General features: G+C 42.4%; 1 protein-coding gene across 6 annotated transcripts in view; it reads right to left on the bottom strand.

Moving 5' to 3' along the window:
* RSU1 (Ras suppressor protein 1) overlaps positions 1 to 18,766 on the bottom strand; it is a 249,259-nt gene extending 230,493 nt beyond the window's left edge. For 4 of the 6 annotated variants that reach the window (XR_005355280.1, XM_038530008.1, XM_038530006.1 and 1 more), the window contains exons 1-2: positions 18,607 to 18,766; positions 18,314 to 18,425 (exon numbers count right to left, since the gene is read on the bottom strand). Coding sequence is in view for 5 of the 6 variants with exons in the window: in XM_038530008.1 (XP_038385936.1) it covers positions 18,314 to 18,422 (109 nt within the window). In the remaining variant the exon portion in view is untranslated. Of the gene's footprint in view, positions 1 to 3,102; positions 3,173 to 18,313; positions 18,426 to 18,606 lie in introns of those variants that run through there. The other 2 variants (XM_038530005.1, XM_038530007.1) reach the window with 2 other exon arrangements.
* Between the last annotated feature and the right edge of the window lie 773 nt (positions 18,767 to 19,539).

Here is a 19,539-nt window from a genome sequence, read left to right as displayed (position 1 = left end):
GTACCTCAAGAAACAAGAAAAATTTCAAATAAACAATCTAACCTTACACCTAAAGGAACTAGAAGAACAAACAACAAAGCCCAAAGTTAATGGAAGGAAGAAAATTATAAAGGCCAGAGTGGAAATAAAGGAAATAGGAAGAAAAAAAATAGAAAAGATGAGTATATCTAAGAGCTGGTTTTTGAAAAGATTAAAAAAATCTGTTAAACCTTTTCCCAGAGTCAAAAAAGAACAAAGAAAAAAAGAGAGGCCCCAAATAAATAAAATCAGAAGTGAGAAAAGTTAAAACCAACATCATAGAAATACAAAGGATTATAAAAGTCTACTATGAACTGATATATGCCCACAAATTAATCATCATAGAAGAAATGCATAAATTCCTAGAACTATACAATATTCAAAGACTTGATTTAAAAAAATAGAAAATCTAAATAAACCAATAACTCATAAGAAAATCGTATTGGTAATCAAAAAAACTCCCAAAAACAAAAGTTTAGGAACAAAGAGCTTCTCAGGAAAATTCTACCAAACATTTATTTAAAGAAGAGTTAGTAGCTATCCATCTCAAACTATTCCCCCCCCCCCAAAAAAAAGAGAGAGAGAGAAGAAATGGTTGCAAGTTCACTTTACAAAGCCAATATTCCCGTAACCAAACCAAAGACACTACAGAAAAAGGAAATCAGTACCAATAACTGGTGAACATAGATCCAAAATTCCCAACAAAGTGTTACTAAACCAAATTCAAAATACAATAAATAAATTGTACACAATGATCAAGTGAGATTTATTCCAGCCATGCAAGGATGGCTCATTATTTGCAAATTAATTGATATACAATAACAAAACAAAGGATAAAAATCCTATCATCTCAACAGAGGAAGAAAACTCATTTACCAAAATTCAACACCCATTCATGATAAAAACTCAACAAAATGGAAATAAAGGCATAACAGAGGCCAAATATGACAAATCCACAGATAACATCATACTCAAAGGTGAAAATCTGAAAGCTTTTCTTCAAAGATCTGGAGCAAGACAAAGATGCCCACTCTCATCACTTTTATTTAACATAGTATTGGAAAGTCCTAGCTACAGTAATCATGTAAGAAAAAACAAAGGGCATTCAAATTTGGTGAAGAAAAAGTAAAACTGTCACTACTTGCAGATAACACAACATAGAGAACTCTAAAGACTACACCAAAAAAACTATTAGAATAAATAGGTTTAGCAATGCTGCAGAATACAAAATTAATATACATATATCTGTTACATTTCTATACACTGATAATGATCAGAAACCGAAATTTTAAAAGCAATCCCATTTATAATTCCATCAAACAGAATACATAGAAATAAATTTCACCAAGAAGCTGAAAGACCTGTACTCCAAAAACTATAAGGCGTCAATGAATACAAATAAATGGAACAATAGACCCTGTTCATGCACTGGAAGAATATTGTTAAAATGTCCATTCTACCCAAGGTAATCTACACATTCAAATGCACTCCATATGAAAATAGAATAGCATTTTTATCAGAACTAAAACAAAGAATCCAAAAATTTGTGTGGCGCCACAAAAGGCTTCAAAGAGCCAAAGCAATCGTGAAAAGGAGAAACAGGGCTGGAGTCATCATTCTCCCAGATCTCACACTATGTTACAAAGCTATAGTGATCAAAACAGAATGGTCCTGGCATGAAAACAGACACAACGAGCAATGAAACAGAACAGAAAGCCAAGGAATAAACTTATGCTTCTATGGTCAAATAATTTACAATGAAGTAGACAAGAATATACAACGAGGAAGACAGTCTTTTCAATAACTGCTATTAGGAAAAACTGAACTACATGCAAAAAAATTAAACTGAACCACTTTTTTACCATATAAAAGATAGATTCAAAATAGATTAAAGGCCTACATATAAGACATGAAACCATAAAACTCCTAAAATAAAACACGGTCAACTTCTGGATCTTTCTTCCTAGGCAAAGGCAATGAAAGCAACAATAAGCTATTGGGACTACATCAAACTAAAAGGCTTTTGCAGAAAGAAGGAAGCCATCAACAAAACAACAAAACAAAAAGGTAAGCTACTGAATGGAAGAAGATATTTACAAATGATATATTCAATACAGGGTTAATATCCAAATTAGAGAACTCCTACAACTCAATACTAAAAACAATCTGTTTAAAAAATGGATAGAGGTCCACAATAGACCTTTCACCAAATAAGACATATGGATAGCAAACAGACATATGAGAAGATGCTCAACATTACCGATCATTAGAGAAAAGCAAATGAAAACCATAATGAAGTATCACCTCACAACTGACAGAATGGCTAGTATCAAGAAGACAAAAAAAACAGCAAGGCAAGGATGTGGAGGAAAGAGAACCCCCCTTTCACTGTCCGTGGGAATGTAAACCGATGCAGCTGCTACAGTAAAGTGTACAGGAATTTCTCAAAAAATAAAAAATAGAAATATCATATGACCCAGCAATTCCAATTCCAGGTATTTACCCAAACAAAAACTAAAACACTAAGCTATATGCACCCCCATGTTTATTATAGCATTATGTGCAACAGACAAGACTTGAAAGCAACCTAAGTGTCCAACAGATAAATTTGCAATTGTATGGTAAAGAAGATGTGACCTAAATATATATAAGAGAATATTATTCAGCCATAAAGAAAATGAATTTTAGGGGTGTCTGTGTGGCTCAGTTGATTAAGTATCTGCCGTCAGCTCAGGTCATGATCCTGGGGTCCTGGGATCAAACCCCACGTCAGGTTCCCTGCTTAGCAGGAGAGTTGGCTTCTCCTCTCTCTGCCCCTTCCTCAACTCATGCTCGCTCGCTCTCTCAATAAAATTTTTTTAAAAAATGAAATTTAAAAAAAAAAAATGAAATTGTGCCATTTACGTCAACATGGATGAGCCTAGAGGATATTATGCTAAGGGGGGGTATCAGTCAGACAGAGAAGGCTAAATACCATACAATTGCAAATATGAAATCTAAGAAACAAATGAACCAACAGAACAGAAACAAACTTGTTACGAATACAGAGAACAAATTGGTGGTTGCCTGATGGGCATTATTGACCTTCAATAATGGTCCCTCGCAGGACCTTCAGCGGAGCTATGTTGGGACAGAGCATCCGGATGTTCACGACCTCTGTGGTCTGTAGGAGCCACTATGAGGAGGGCCCTGGAAAGAATTTGCCATTTTCAGTGGAAAACAAGTGGAGGCTACTACTTATGATGACTTTGTATTTTGGATCTGGATTTGCTGCACCTTTTTTTATAGTAAGACACCAACTGCTTAAGAAATAAGGATGTTTTAATTGATCCACTAAACAGATGTGAAAAGGAACATTTTAAGAGGTGCAGTCTCTGAAAAATGGATCAAACTCTTGAATTCAACATACTCATCATGTTTGTAAATAAACTTATGGCATGAATCTTAAAAAAAAAAAAGGGAAGTAAGGGTGTAAACTTTCAGTTATAAAATAAATAAGTCACAAGGATGTAAAGTGCAGCATAGACAATATAGTCAGTAAGATTGTAACAGTTTTGTATGATGACAGATGGTAACTAGACTTACCATGATCATTTTGAAATACACATAGATGTTGAATCACTATGTTGTACACTTGAAACTAATATTGTATATCTATATACTTCAATTAAAATTAAATTAAAATGAAGAGCTCTAAAAAGAAGAAATTCAAAGGCACATAAGAACAAATAAAACAGGTAACAGCTTATAAGAAATAGAAAGTAAAGTGGAAATTTCCAAAAACAAAGAGATAAAGAGGATCTGAGAGAAAATAATAAACACTAAAAATAGGCAAGATCAACACACATGAAAAAAGCCTAAAGAAGAAAACACAAAAGGAAAATATAAATAAATATATATTAAAAACCATGATTTGAAAAAAAAATCCCTGAAATAAAAAGATTAAAACTTCCAAAGTGCAAATATAAAGAACACACCATATACCTGGGAAATAACCCACGAAGACCCATAATAGGGTATAAATAAAATTACTGGACTTACAGGAGAAATAAAAATTCTTTTCAGCATCTTGGAAAAAAGGAGCTATTATTTACATAGGAAATAAAATGAGGTTATCATCAGACTTTTGGACAGTAATAGTTTATGCTAGAAAACAGAATGCATTTGAAATACTTCAGGAAAGGAGCTCCTGAAGTGGCTCAGTCAGTGGAGGGTCTGCCTTTGGCTCAATGAGGTCATGATCCCAGAGTCATGGGATCAAGCCCGCAATCAGGCTCCCTGCTTCTCCCTCTGCTCCTCCCCACTGCTTGTGTGTTTGCTCTCTCTCTCTCTCTCTCAACTAAATAAAATCTTAACAAACAAAAACAAAACAGAAACACACACACACACACAAAAAAAAACCCTCCAGTAAAGAAACTGTGAGTCTTAATATCCAATTTAACTTACCTTTAAGTAAGAAGGATACAAACATTTATCTATCATGAACAGGCAAAATGCCCTGGAAATATTCATTTTTTGGCCCTTCCTATAAAATCTATGGGAGATGAGGCTCAGACAATCAAAATAGCAAGACAGACTGGCCTGAGAAGTGGTGTAAATGTATACAAGTATAAAATACCTAGGTATCTGTATACCTAAGGGCAGATGACAGTTTAACAAAGAGTGTATAATAATGGATATATGCACTAAAAGTTCAGATATGCCCATGAATTTAAAAATAGGGAGCCATATTATAAGAATTATAATAAGAGTTGTATTATTAAGAATTATTATAAGAGTTGTATCTGGTTGTATCTGTATCCAGTCCAGCACATAAAGAACTTGGAAGTCATCACTTCCATCTTCACAACAAGAAAAGCACTGATTAAACAGAAAAGAAGCGACCCTTCTTCAATACATTAGAGAACTGAGGTCAGAGGGCAAACCACCATATGGAAAACTGCAGAGACAGGTGGTCAAGAATCACAGCTTCCCAGCAGCAGAAACAGCCACTAGAGACAGCAACTGGTAGGAACACTTACAAGGTACTTGACTAATTTTAACAGTTTGTTTATAATTACAGCAATGTATTGGTTGATTATTGCTTATGGATATATAAAATGAATGACAGCAATATACTAAGTGACAAAAGAGGAATGAGGATACTATTCACTAACTTAAAAAGATATATGCACCCCTATGTTTACTGCAGCATTATTTACAATAGTCAAGATATGGAAGCAGTCCAAGTGCCCATCAATAGACAAATGGATGTAGAACACACACACGCACACACACACATATACACCTACACCCATGAATCATTACACAGCCATAAAAAAGGATGATGTTATGTCATTTGAGACAACATGAAGGAACCTAAAGTGTATTGTGCATGCATCCAACAACAGAGCATCAAAATGCATAATGTAAAAGCTAACAGAGCTGCAAGGAGAAACAGGAGAATCAACTATGGTACATGGACAAATCAGTAACTGACAGGTCCAACAGGCAGAAACACTAAGCAACATCGATCAACCCTCCCTGACATTTGTAGAATACTTCATCATCAGAATACATCAAGAGAATACACATTCTTCTTAGGCTCACATGGAACATATACCACAACAGACCCCTTTCTGGAGCATACAACACACCTTAACAAAAAAAGGAGAGAGGCACCTCATTGGCTCAGTCAGGTAAGCAGCTGGCTCTTAGCTTTGGCTCAGGACACTCAGGGTCCTGGGATCAAGCCCTGTGTTGGGCTCTGCACTCAGCAGGGAGTCTGCTTGAGGATTCTCAGATTCTCTCTCCCTCTGCCCCCTTCCCCAACTCAAGCTCACGTGCTCTAAATAAATCTTTCTTAAAAATTTTAAGTAACAAGAAATCACGGTCATCTGGGTTAGTCAGATAAGGGTCTGGTTCTTGGCTTCAAATTGGGTCTCGAGTTCTGGGTTATTAGTTCAAGCCCCAAGTTGGGCTCCATGCTGGGCCTGAACCCTACTTAATAAAATAAAATTAAAAAATAAAACAGAGGGCAGCCTGGGTGGCTCAGCAGTTTAGCGCTGTCTCCAGCCTAGGGCCTGATCCTGGAGACCCGGGATTGAGTCCCACGTCGGGCTCCCTGCATGGAGCCTGTTTCTCCCTCTGCCTGTGACTCTGCCTCTCTCTCTCTCTCTCTCTCTCTGTCTCTCATGAATAAATAAATAAAAATCTTTATAAATAAATAAATAAATAAATAAATAAATAAATAAATAAAATGAGAAAGGAAAAACAAAAAACAATCAACCCTACACACACACACACATCAAAAAAACACAAAAACAGAAATCATATGATGTATGCTCTTGGACCACAATGAAGTTGAACTAAAAAAATGGTAATAGAAAAATACCCAGAAAATCCTAAAATATGTGGAGATTAACAACATACTTCTAAATAACACATGGGTCAAAGAAGAAATCTCAGGGGAAATTTAGAGTATTTTGAACAAATGAAAATGAACTACTAGTAAAACATGTGGAATCCACCAAAAGCAGCACTTACTGGGAAGCTTATGGCATTGATGCATATATCAGAAAAGAATGAACATCTAAAACAAGTAATCTAAGCTTCCATTTTAGGAAACTAGAAAAAGGAGCACAAATTAAATCCCAAGCAAACAGAAGAAAAGAGATAATAAATACATACATACATACACATACATACTAGAGCAGGAACCAAGAAACTGAAAACACAACATCAATAGATAAAATCACTGGGACCAAGAGTTGAAAGATCAATAGTTGATAAACCTCCAGCCAAGTTGGCCAGGAAAAAAAGAAAAAAGACACAGAAGCACAAATTACTAATATCAGAAATTAAAGGAAGGTCATCACTACTGATCCCATTAATGTTAAAAGGAATAATAAAGGACTATGAAGAACTCTATATCCCCAATCTACAGATGCAATGTAATCCCAATTAAAATCACCGCAAGTTTATTCTGTGGATATAAATCAACTGAAGTTTGTAGAAAGACAAAAGACCCAGAATAGCCAATAAAATACAGAAGAAGAAAAACAAGCTCAGAAAATTGACACTCCCCAACTTCAAAATGTATTATAAAGTCACTGCAATAAAGACAATGTGGAAAAGAAAAAAAAAAAAAAAAAGACAGTGTGGTACTGGTGAAAGAACAGATGGATCAATGGAGCAAAAGAGTGCCCAGAAACAGATCCACACAAATACAGTCAACCAACCTTTCACAAAGGAGTAAAGGCAATTCAGTGGGGAAAAAAGTATCCTTTTTCCACCTGTGCTTGAAGAACTAGACATTCATATGCAAAAATCAAAAGGAATCTAGCCGCAGAACTTAAACCTTCACAAAAGTTAACTCGAAATGTATCACAGATCTAAATGTAAAGTGCAAAACCTTAAGACTCCTAGAATACAACACAGGAGAAAATCAAGGTGGCCCTGGATTTGGAAATGGCTTTTTAGATACAATGCTAAACTCACTATCCAAAAACAAAAAGGTAGCTAGACTTCACTGAAATTTAGAACTTCTCCTTTGTGAAACATAATGGTAAGAAAATGAAAAGGAAAGCCACAGACTGGGACCAAAGTCTCACAAAATAAATATCTAAGACTCTTATCTAATATACACAAATGACTTTTAAAATTCAACAACAACAACCCAATTAAAAAAAGGGCCAAAGAACTTAACAGACACCTCACTGAAGAAGATATACAAATGGCAAATACGCATACTGTCTACAACAGATGCCATTACGGTATCAGAAATTAAAACTACACACTTATTAGAATGGTTAAAATCCACATCACTGACATCACCAAATTCTGGCAAGGAGAAACAGAAAAAAACTCTCACACATCACTTGAGGGAACACAAACTGGTATAGCCACCTCGGAAAACACCTTGTCACAGTTTCTTATTAAACTAAATATACCCTTTCTTCCCATATGATGGAACAACTTCCTTGGTATTTACCCAAACGACTTAAAAAACTATAAACACATGAAAATCTGTACATGGATGTTTAGAGCAGCTTTATTCATTACTGCCCAGACTTGGAACAACCAAGATGCCCCTCAGTGGGTGAACAGATAAGTAAACTGTGGCACATGTAGACAATGGACCATTATCCAATAATACAAAGAGATGTAAAAAACAAATGAATAAAAACCAAAAAGCAGATCAGTCCTATAAATACAGAGAATAAACTGACAGTTGCCAGAGGGCAGGGGAGTGGGAGATACAGCCTCTCAGTTATGGAATAAAGTCACAGGGATAAAAGATACAGTACAGGGGGTGGTCACCGGTGGGGGGGCGGGGGGGGGGGGGAGACGGGGACTCAGTCGCTTGAACATCGACTCTTGATTTTGGCTCAGGTCATGATCTTAGGGTCATGAGATCGAGCCCCACATCGGGCTCTGTGCTGATTGTGCAGCCTGCTTAAGATTGTGTGTGTGTGTCGTGTGTGTGTGTGTGTGTGTGTGTGTGTGTGTGTCTCTCTATCGCCCTTTGCCCCTCCCCCACCCCATTCCCACTCTCAAGAAAGAAAGAAAGAAAGAAAGAAAGAAAGAAAGAAAGAAAGAAAGAAAGAAACTTTTAAGTTTATTGCTTACGTGAACAGAGGAAGGTAAACATTAATAAAATTAATTAAGTAAACATTAATAAAATTAATTAATAAAAGTACAGCACAGAGAATATAGTCCATGATACCCTAAGAGTGGTGTATGGTGACAGACGGTAGCTATGCTTGTGGTGAGCACAGCGTAAGGAACACAGAAGTTGCATCACCATGGTGTACACCTGAAACTAACATAACATTGTATGTCAACTATACTCAATTTTTTTTTAGATAATAAAAAGATATGAGCCATCAAGCCAAGAAAAGACACAGAGGAACCTTAAATGTACATCGTTGAGGGAAAGAAGGCTTTCTGTAAAGATTACATACTTTCTGATTTCAACTGTATAACATTCTGGAAAAAAAACAAAAACACAGAGACATAAAATTTCAGTGGTTGCCTAGAGTTTGCAGGGAGGTAATGAGGGAGAGAGAGAAATAAGTAGAGCACAGGGGATATTTAGGGCAGTGAAACCATCGTGTATGACATGATACATTTGTTAAAACCCATAGAATGTTATAACACGGAGAAAACTATGGACTACAGTTAATATAAATATGGACACTGGTCCATCAATTTTAATAAAGCACCACATTTATGCTAGATGTTAATGATAGGGGAGACTGCCCTAAGAAATAGTCTAATAAAAACAAAAATGGAAAGGGACAAGCATATACACAAAACAACGGTTTTCAGCAGTATCCGTGGTAATCTTAGGATTGACAACTGTGTCAATCAGAAACCCTAAGATATTCTAGTTCCATCATTTTCTGTATTCCTGAGAACCAGGATCTCAGCATGGAAGAAAGGCAACAGACATGTAATGTGGAAGAAGGAGAAGCCTTGCGTTCCTATATTTGAACTGGAACTCATTAGATATTTTATCTTTAAAAACATGGTTTTCTTAGCCCTGTCCATTTAAAAAGTCCTAAAAACCACAAACAACACTGTCAGTAGTCACTCAGTGTACTCTTGCTGAATTAGCTGTTTCATCTTTGTCTGTACATGTGCCCATCAAAAATGTTAGAGACATGGGGCAAGACAGCACAAGCTAAGAACAGAGTTCCTAAAGTCTGACTGCCTCAGTTCAAATCCTGGCTCTGTTTCTTATTAGTTGTGTGACTGGAAGCCAGTTAACTTAAGTTCAGCTATAAACTGTACAATGAGGATGATGACAACAATCATAACAAAACTGTGGGATCCATGCTCGGTGGTAAATCTGCTTGAGATTACCTCTCCCCCTCTCCTGCTGCCCCTCCCCTGCTTGCACATGCTGTCTCCCTCCAAAATAAAATAATCTTTAAAAAAAAATAATCCACAAGGAAAGCTTAGTACAATAACCTGGCACACAATAAGGAATGTGTTTGTGCATCTGTGTGTGTATTAATATGCTATGTACATACAGCATATTTTAATTATATTATTATTTTTAATGCTTCTAATAAAGAATGACCAATTGGAAGGATACAAACATATAACAGGTTAAATAGGTATCTTCTTCATAACCTGAGGGCCTAAATATTTACAGCTCTGAAAAAAAATCAATTTACATATGAACATTTGCAAAACAATCCTTCGTGTACTGTGGTTGCAAAGCATATTACCATCCTCTGGTCTGCGAGGCCAAGACCCCTTCCCAATTACCTGGTGTTATGTTTGTCTTTCATCTGACTCCGTTTAGCTATAAAATTATAAACTATTCTGACTTCAGAGAAATAATTAACAGATAGGAAGAGAAATATAGTAAATGTAAAGGTTCTTTCTGAAGTACAGATAGATCATAACTAAAGTTAACATTTCATGTAATTCAGGTTTATTCTATTATGAGAACCAATGTTTCCCCCCAACACAATCTCTCCCGCACCATACTTTAAAGTATTTTAAGCTAATGCTCTGTTTGAGGACAGAAAAAATGAACTTGTACACAGTATAAAAAGATCTTACAGCTTATCATTAAATTCAGTTATGATTAATGGTTTTTCAGAAAACCATAAAGAAAGGGGGAGGGTCACACTGACCAGGTAAAACAGTAAGCCGCTTCTAGTGCTTTCTTCAATCATTAAGAAGTTCTGCAACAGTATGATAAACCTGTTTCCAAGCTGGCAGGGCTGGCTGAATGACACGATTATTTGCTTGGCACAGGGTTTGTAAAGAACCCTCAAACTGAAGGCCTTGAGGTCAGGCCCGTGGCCCCAGGCAGCCCCGAAAGAAAACCACCACTCTTTACCAGGGGAGCCAGCCCCTTGCTGCACCCTAGGAGTACAAACCGACGTGGCACCCGGTTACAGAAAAGAAGCCTCAAACAGACTTCAATGTGAACCCCTGAACTAGCTCCTGAGCTAACTGTGGGGCCCTGGGGCTCTAGGGAACTTTCTGCTTTCCCATCTGTAAAACACGGACAGTGATCGGCTACATCAGACAGTCATATCACAAAAGCACAAGCACCCGTGGGGCAGACACACACTCGCCCGTGTATCCTTCAGAACCTCTCAGGCAGGTGTTAAGAGCTGAACTGCGGGCCCCTATAATCTGTATGCAGAAGCCCTAACCCCCGGCTTCTCAGAATGTGACTGTGTGCGGGGACAAGACTTCTAAGGGGGGGGGGGGGAGTTAAAATGAGGCCCTTAGAGTGGACTGTGGTCCAAGCAACTGGCATCCCTCTGAGAAGAGGGGAGTGGAGCCCCGGGGAAGGCCCACGGGCTGCAAGCCGGGGAGGGGGCCCGGGGACCAGGCCTGCCCCAGCTGGGAGAAGTAAACGCCTAGGCCACCTCCCCACCCCCCGCTGTGGTATTTTGTAGGAAGCCCCCAGCCCACTAATAAGGCAGAGAGTGCTTTACCCTTGCGTGTCTTCCTGGCCTCCCCAACACCTCACACCCAAAATACAGGCCAACGTTAAAGATACTCTGAACCAGACAGAACCTAACAAAGGTGAGGTTTCTTTTCTTTTCTTTCTTCTTAAGATTTTCTTTATTTATTCATGAGAGACAGAGAGAGAGAGAGTCCAGGCAGAGGGAGAAGCAGCTCCCTGCGGGGAGCCCAATGCAAGACTCGATCCGGGGACCTGGGATCAGGCCCTGAGCCAAAGGCAGATGCTCAGCCTCTGAGCCATCCAGGCACCCCTAAAGGTGAGGTGTCTTTGTGAGCTTCATGCACGAAGTACCATAAAACAGGGTATCTGCACCCAAAGGAGGAGCCTGAGGAGAAAGGAAGCAAAACCACCCAGGCAGCCGCAGAGGGGAGAGCGGGGCGGGATGGGGTGTGCAGGCTCCCGGGGAAGCTCCGAGCAAACCACACGGGCTCAACACCGACCCCTGCCGGCCAGGCACCTGACCTATACAGACTGCTCCTCACAAACACCTTTATGTTCTTTTGCTTTTAAAAAAATTAAAAAATAAACCAACCCGTGCAAACCTGCTATTCAAGGAAGCGAAGGTGATGCAAAGAAATCATCCCTAGCTTTTTCTTGGTAATAGTAGATTTCATATATCTAGTTCAAATTTCTTTGAACCAGCTTTATGTAAATTTACAGAAAGAGGTGGCAGGATTATTATCCATAATATCCATACCAATTCTAGCACTGATTACCACAATTAAGAGCTGGGTAAATGGCAAAGCAGTGGGTGTTACAGTTTCTGATGATAAAAATCTAACGACTTCAGATTCATTAGACAGCTTATAGGTTTTCTTAACATAGCAAATACTAATTTATCAATGGACAATCTAAAGATTCAGTATGTAGGAAACTCCCAAAGAAACTTGGCTTGGACAGCACTCATCCTGAAAACAAATGATAATAATTACAACAAATAGCTTTTGGAGGATATATGGTATTTTACTTAATAACTGAAAAATGTCCAACATTTTTTTTAAGATTTTATTTATTTATTCATAAGAGACAGAGAGAGAGAGAGAGAGAGGGAGGGAGAGAGAGAGGGAGGGAGAGAGAGAGAGAGGCAGAGACACAGGCAGAGGGAGAAGCAGGCTCCACGCAAGGAGCCCGATGTGGGACTCAATCCCGGGACTCCAGGATCATGCCCTGGGCCAAAGGCAGGTGCTAAACCACTGAGCCACCCAAGGATCCCCTGGCCAACATTTTTTAATGGCTGTCCTTCTCAACAGCCACAAGCATACAACTAAAATCCTATGAAATGTCCCAGCCACCTCCCGCATTGTCCAGGGCTCAGAATTTGCCACGTGAGGCCCCTGTTCTTCCTCCTGGCCCTGTCACGCCAGACATGCCCTTCTAACTTCCCAGGGATCCTCAATGAGGTGAGGAATGAAGAGCTGGGTACCCAGACATAATGAAATAGAGAGAGAGCAGGCAAAGGCCACTGGAGAAGCAGCATTACCAAGAATTCTAAAAATTAAAGAGATCCTGTTTTGCATTTTTTTACACAGATAAAACAGATTTTTATTTTTATTTAAAGATTTTATTTATTTATTCATGAGAGACACAGAGAGAGAGAGGCAGAGACGTAGGCAGAGGGAGAAGCAGGCTCCCTGCAGGAAGCCTAATGCAGGACTTGATCCCAGGACCCTGGGATCACACCCTGAGCTAAAAGCAGATGTGCAACCACTGAGCCACCCAGGCGTCCTGATAAAACAGATTTTTAAAACACAAGTAATAGTGTATATTAAGACTAATAATATGTGCCATGGTACTGAAAGTTTGTGTCCCCCTAAAATTCATATATTGAAACCTACCACCCATCTGGGATGGTATGAGGTGGGGCCCTTGGGGGTGACTAGGTCATAAGGGAATGGGACAGGGAATGGGATTAGCGTCCTTATAAAAGACACCTGAGCAGGGTCCCTTACCGCTTTCACCCTGTGAAGACACTGAGGACACGGTGGTCCATGAGCAAGGAAGCAAATCCTCACCAAACACTGAATCTGCCTGTGCTTGGATCTTGGACTTCTAGCCTCCAGAACAATAAGGAATACATTTCTGTTGCTTATCAGCCACCCGGTCTATGGTTGTTACAGCAGCCCAAGCGGACTGAGACATGCCAGATGCCATACTAGCTGCCTGACAGATAAATTTATCATTGCCAGTTTATAGATGAGAACCAGAAGGCACTGAAAAGTTAAGTGACCGGCCCAAGGTTACATACCTAGTTAAAAAAAAAAAAAAAAAAGGCTGCTTACAAAAAAAGAGGCCATGGCTGAGATGTCCTATCATGGCTGAAATGTCAAATGACTAAAAAAACAATAAAAGCTCATTTAGTAGTTCAGTCACACCAAAGGGGGCACAGCAATTCTTATTTTTATTTCCTATCTGGATGAGACATTTTCAGTGTTTATACGGCCCTAAAATCAAAACTAGAACGCGGAGCAGTTTGTATCATGTTCCTGATTGTCATGGGCCTTCCCTCTGCGGAGGTGGGGTGCATCCGTGAAGTGGGGTCGGGGGAATCCTCTCCACTATGCCTCCCACCCTAGCTCCCCACAACTCCTAAGTGCAAGCAATCCTCCTTCAGTGAACGTTCTCCAAGCACTGTACCAAGCACAGAGGGAACAGAGGCGCGCACACCACTCCCGAAAAGATACTTAAACCAGGCTGCATGGGATGGTGGGTTACAGTTAGCACTGGGGGAGCTTCTCAGAGGAGGGGACACAAGAACGGAGCCCTGGCTGGGTAAGCCATTCCATCCTTCAACAGCCACTAATTCACAAAGGGTGGAGGAGGCTGTCTGGGGAGGAAAGGAGAAAGCACTTCCTGGGCCAAGGTAATACTACAGGTTCAAAAGCACAAAAGCAGGCATATCCGTGCAACTTAGGAAAATAAAAAAGGAAAGGTCTTACTAAAGATCAGCACCAACATGACAGGGTCTTGCAGCTCCTTTATCTTTCCTCAAAGACAGTCTATCTTGATAAAAATTCCCATATATATATACACACACACACATACATATACATATATATATATTCCTAACAGGATGACGACTTGCAGGTTGAACAGGCCTTTTGAAACAGCCCTTTCAGAAAACCCGTGATTACATCTGTTGATTATTTTGCCCGGTCCTTTAGAAGGACTGCTGCCTCAAAGGTAGTTTATTTTTCCTTTTTTTATAATTTATCTGAAAGATATTTTAGTCCAACCTGAGGGGGGAAAAAAGACTGATAAAGGTTTGACTATCCAGAGAGCAATAAACTTGAAGAGATAAAAAAAAAAAAAAAAAAAGTCACAAAAGACTTAAATAAAAGAAATGAAAAAAGTCTCCCTGGCTACTAATGGGATTCTGGGCTCCCACAGAAGCTGATTACAAGACCCTTCAGAAGCAGCTTTATCACCCAGGTGAGGACAGCTGCAGCGTGGCACAGTTCCGCCGTGAGATCGCTTCAATAAGGAGAACAAAATTGCTACCATCACTCTTGGAACCGTTAAGGAGAACGTGTGGGCAGATGTCATGCCGTGTCGGGGGAAAAAATAGGAAAGAAAATAAAGTGAGGGGTTAATGTCAAAGCTACAGCAATCTACACCTTTAGGAATCCTAGGCCAAAGGGCCAAACGTGCCAGGATCCATTAAGCCACCGCAGAAAACACCAACACAGGACACGAGTGCCTGACCCGGTCTCATTACCATGCTCTCCTTGGTCCAGACCATCAACTGTTGGAACTGGTTACATCTGAGGCTTACTGGGCGGGCTGTGTCTGGATGTTCCTAGTAAAGTTAATGCTCACGACATGCCCACCCTGTAGCAGGCACAGTGCTGGGCACTTGACATGCCCTTAGCGCTAACCCAGTCCTACGGAGTGGGTACTTAGGTTTCCCCTTGACGATGAGGACTCGAGGCTCAGAAAGGTTAAGCAGCTTCTCTAAAGCTACCCCCGCTGGTAAATACTGTACTCTTCTGCCCCTTGGGGTGGGGCTGGATGGAAAACTGTAGAATCGGTCTGATGTCTGTCTCCAGCCTGTGAAGTTTCCCCATCTGAAAGCTTCTGGTACCTGAACTCCTGAAAACATTTTTTAAAGGCCATTTACTGTCTCAGAGAAAGTGAAGCGCTGCATTTATATGACACAATTCTCCCAAGCAAAAAGACCATTCACGTGCTTAGAATAAGAACAAAACTTCTAATATTCTTTTCAAAACTCAATTCTTATCTTTTGAGACTCTAAACAAAGTAAGGATAATGGAGAGAAAGCTTGAGACACGATAACCATTCTCTATCCATGCAAGTGGACTGTTCCCTGCGTTTCACCTTCATACTAAGACACAAAACCTGATGGTTACAGCTAAAACTTCACTAGTAAAGAAATGAGGGAATTCTTATGCTCTAGTTTATGTAATCACATCAAATATTTCAACATATGAGATATTAAAATATATAGAGTAAGCATTCTGTGCACTACCAATAAATGAGCCCCAGTTGAGGAATGGCCTTCAGAAGGCATCCTGGAACCTTCCAGGCTCCAGGAGTCCAGGAGAGAGGGAATTTCAGCAGAAAGCAGCCACTCTTTGAGTCTACGCACACCACAGAAGCTGCAGAAGGTCCAATCTCCAAACTACCCAGGAAGCAGGCTTGTTCTTCCTTATGCTACTTCTCCGGGAGAACACAAGAAAGATCTTGCTTTTTACCACCTACTATTACACCGGAAACATCTTTCTCAGGAAGCAAGTGGCTATCTTTTCTCCTTCAGTAAAAGCCAAGGCTTCAAAGAGATAATGCAAGGGAACCAAAATAGCCAGGCCACAATCCTTACTTATAAATATTACATAAAGAATTCTCTTCAAAGCCAAAGGCTATGAAGTTCCTCTGCAGAGATGAGGAGCAGACAGCCATGGGGCCAAAAGTACAGTGGAGCCAGGCCTCCTGCTTGCGCTCACCATCCTTCATTACAGCAGAGCGCCCCATGATCGCCTCGACCTAGGCAGAGCCAGAAGTGGCAGCGCAAGCACACATCCAGCCTGGCTGGCGGCTGCCAACCCAGCCCCCAGAGCCTGCAGCTCTGCTGCTGCCACCAAGAAGCCATCACCACTTGGGAGAGGCCAACTCATCTCAAGAAGGTAACATGCTAATTGGTTCAAAAGCTAAAGCTCCGCGGCAGGAACCTTCCTAAGGGTTACCGAATGCAAACTGTCTAGGACTTCTAACCCCTTTCCTTTTGCAGAGATGCATCAAGAGCCCCAACCCAATCTGTCCTGGGCACAAACCACGGATTCACAGTAAATTTGATTGACTCTGCTCTCTCCATGCCAAACAAGCAATGCATCACCTTTTAGGATCTCCTGAACATCTCTCCTCCTCCTCCAATGTCACATCCTGGTCTGAATCTCAGCAACTCCATCCACCCAACATTTCTGAGCACCTACTGTATGCCAGGCCCACTACCAAGAAGGCATTTATGAGTAATGCACAGCAACATTCCCCCCCAGTCTCCAATGCGGGTGAGAGACATCTGGATTAAGAACGGATCACAATCCCGGGTAAGCAGAGCCATGAAGCAAGGCATGTCCACCTCCACAGAGGAGGGGATGACTATTTGCTTGACACGAAAAGAGAAGTTTTCACACGGGCGATGGCATCTGGGCTGATTCTTGACAGATAAGTAAAAGGATCTGGGGGAAAAAGAGAGGAAGAAAACAATACTTCTAAGGCACAAAGACCTGAAAGACACTGCCCTGGTTCAAGAAGGGCAATCCGTTCAGTATGGCGGGAAGAACAAACGCATGGATGAGATAGGAACTAAGGTAGGCTTTGGCCAGATTCACAAAGGCTCCGCATGTCACGCCAAAGAACTTGGAGCATCACTGTTGCTAATGAACAACCAGAAGTGTTTAAGGGAGAAGGTCCAAACTGAGGCCACACTCGGCCTGAAGAAGTGTTTTATTTCACCTGCACTTTTCAGTACTGGAATTAGTTGCCAATGTGTAAAAAATTAAGAAATTTCACGTAAAAACCTAAACTCTTGCCTTCCTGAAAACAACAACTATGGCAACACTAGGCCAACATCCCCAGGTGGTGACAACCGTGTGCACGTGCGCAGCAGGTTCGGCAGCTGCCCCTCTTCAGATGGGATACCCACGATGAAGTTCATGACCATCCTCAGCTGGCCCCAAAAGACATCTGAGTTTGCAATCTCTGGCTTAACGGAGTGAGTTACAGGCTAAGATATGTTGCAGAAAAATAACCTTAGAAAGCAACACAGTGACTGAAGCACAGGGTCAGCAAACCTGAAGGCAAGAGGCTAAAAGTTAGGGGATACATCACAGTAGCACGAGGAGGTAACAAAAGCCTCAACTAAGAATAAAGAGCCAGGAAAGGGCAAGGAGTGGAGGAGACATGCTTAACAAACTCCAGCAGCCATAAGAGGAGTTAATCATGGAACTTCTGTGTGGCGATTGCTCAAGGGTCAGTGACTATATTAGGAGAAAACAAGCCTGATGCAAAAGTGATTTTCGATTTAAAATAGAGTGGGTGTGCAGTAAACTGCGCGGGAAATCTTCTCAAATACCAGCTACTGCCTGGGTGACTCCTACCCCGGGCTCTGAGGCTCGTCTTCCAGCCGGGCCGGGCCAGGTCCCCGGCTGCAAACTTTCTGAGCTAAGCTCTCCGCGGGCGAGGGTTGCACGCAGGGGTGCAGAGCCCTGGAAGCTGTGGAGCCCGGCGGCCGGCGGCTCCCCGGGAAGCGCGCACAGCCTGCAGGCCCCGGGAGGGCGCGGCCCCCGCACTTACACAGGCCGTTGACGTCCAGCATGTTGGAGATGCCCCGGTCACTCATGTCCACTTCCGGCTGGTTCTTCTCCCGGCTCTCCTCCACCAACTTTTTCAGGGACTTGGACATGTTCTGGAGCAAACGACAACAGAGGAGGTGGGCGACGGCCGGGGGCGGGGGTTGGGTTGGGGGGGGCCGGGGGTTGGGGGGGCTCGGCGCGGGCTGGCCCCGGGCGGGGGGCGGGGGGCGGGGGGCGTCCGCACCGCTCCGGGCGCTCAGGGAGGCGAGCCCGGGTGCCACGCCGCACACTCACCGCGGAGCGCGGCGCCGACCCGGCGGGCGAGGGAAGCACAGGCGTCCGCCTCGCGCGCTGCAGCAGCAACAGATGCGCCGGCTCGGAGCGACCGCGGACGGGAACGGGAACGGGGACCGCGCCCTGTCCCGGAGCTCCGCGCAGGCGCACAGCCCGCCGCCCTGCGCTCCACGCCCCGCCCGCGCCTGGCGGTTCCCAAATTAGGAGACCAGTTCACTAGACGCGGCTCCAGGGTGAGGCCCCGCCCACAAGGAACGTGTACCGCGGCCGGCCAATCACGTCCGCCGCCTGGCCTCGAGGCTCCGTCCCGTCCCGCCCCGAGGTTAGCCCGTCCCCCTGGAATGCGCCCGGGGCTGTCGTTCCGAGAGGACCGGGCTGGGCGCACGCGCACCAGCGTCGGCGCAGGCGCAGTTTGTGCGCCGAAGCGCGGAGAGCTGTGGGCGGAAGCGGGAACCTGGGGGCGGGACCGTGGGGAGAGGGTGGTCGCTCAACTTGGGAACCCGGGAAGCGAGAAGTTAGTTGCTCCTCGTTGTCCTGTCTCTTTAGTTGTGGTTCAGTGTTCAGAGGTCAGTACTCTGATCCCTTCCCCACAGTCGTTCCTTAGGCTGTATCATGAGCTGCTCGAATGCAAGAACGGCACAGTGGTCTGTGTTCCCGGCACCCAGCTAGATTCCTAGCACCCAGCTGGATTCCCAGCACCCAGGTAGGGATTGCCAGCACCCAGCTGGGGGTTCCTAGCACCCAGCAGGGGATTGCTAGCACCCATCTAGATTCCTAGCACCCAGCTGGGGATTCCTAGCACCCAGCTAGGGATTGCCAGCACCCAGCTGGGGATTGCTAGCACCCATCTAGATTCCTAGCACCCAGCTGGATTGCCAGCACCCAGCTAGGGATTGCCAGCACCCAGCTGGGGATTGCTAGCACCCAGCTAGA

Source organism: Canis lupus, chromosome 2, assembly GCF_011100685.1.
Source record: "Canis lupus familiaris isolate Mischka breed German Shepherd chromosome 2, alternate assembly UU_Cfam_GSD_1.0, whole genome shotgun sequence".
NCBI classification, from domain to species: domain Eukaryota; kingdom Metazoa; phylum Chordata; class Mammalia; order Carnivora; family Canidae; genus Canis; species Canis lupus.
Note: the sequence above shows the minus strand (reverse complement) of the source record. Positions and strands in the feature narration are given on the sequence as shown.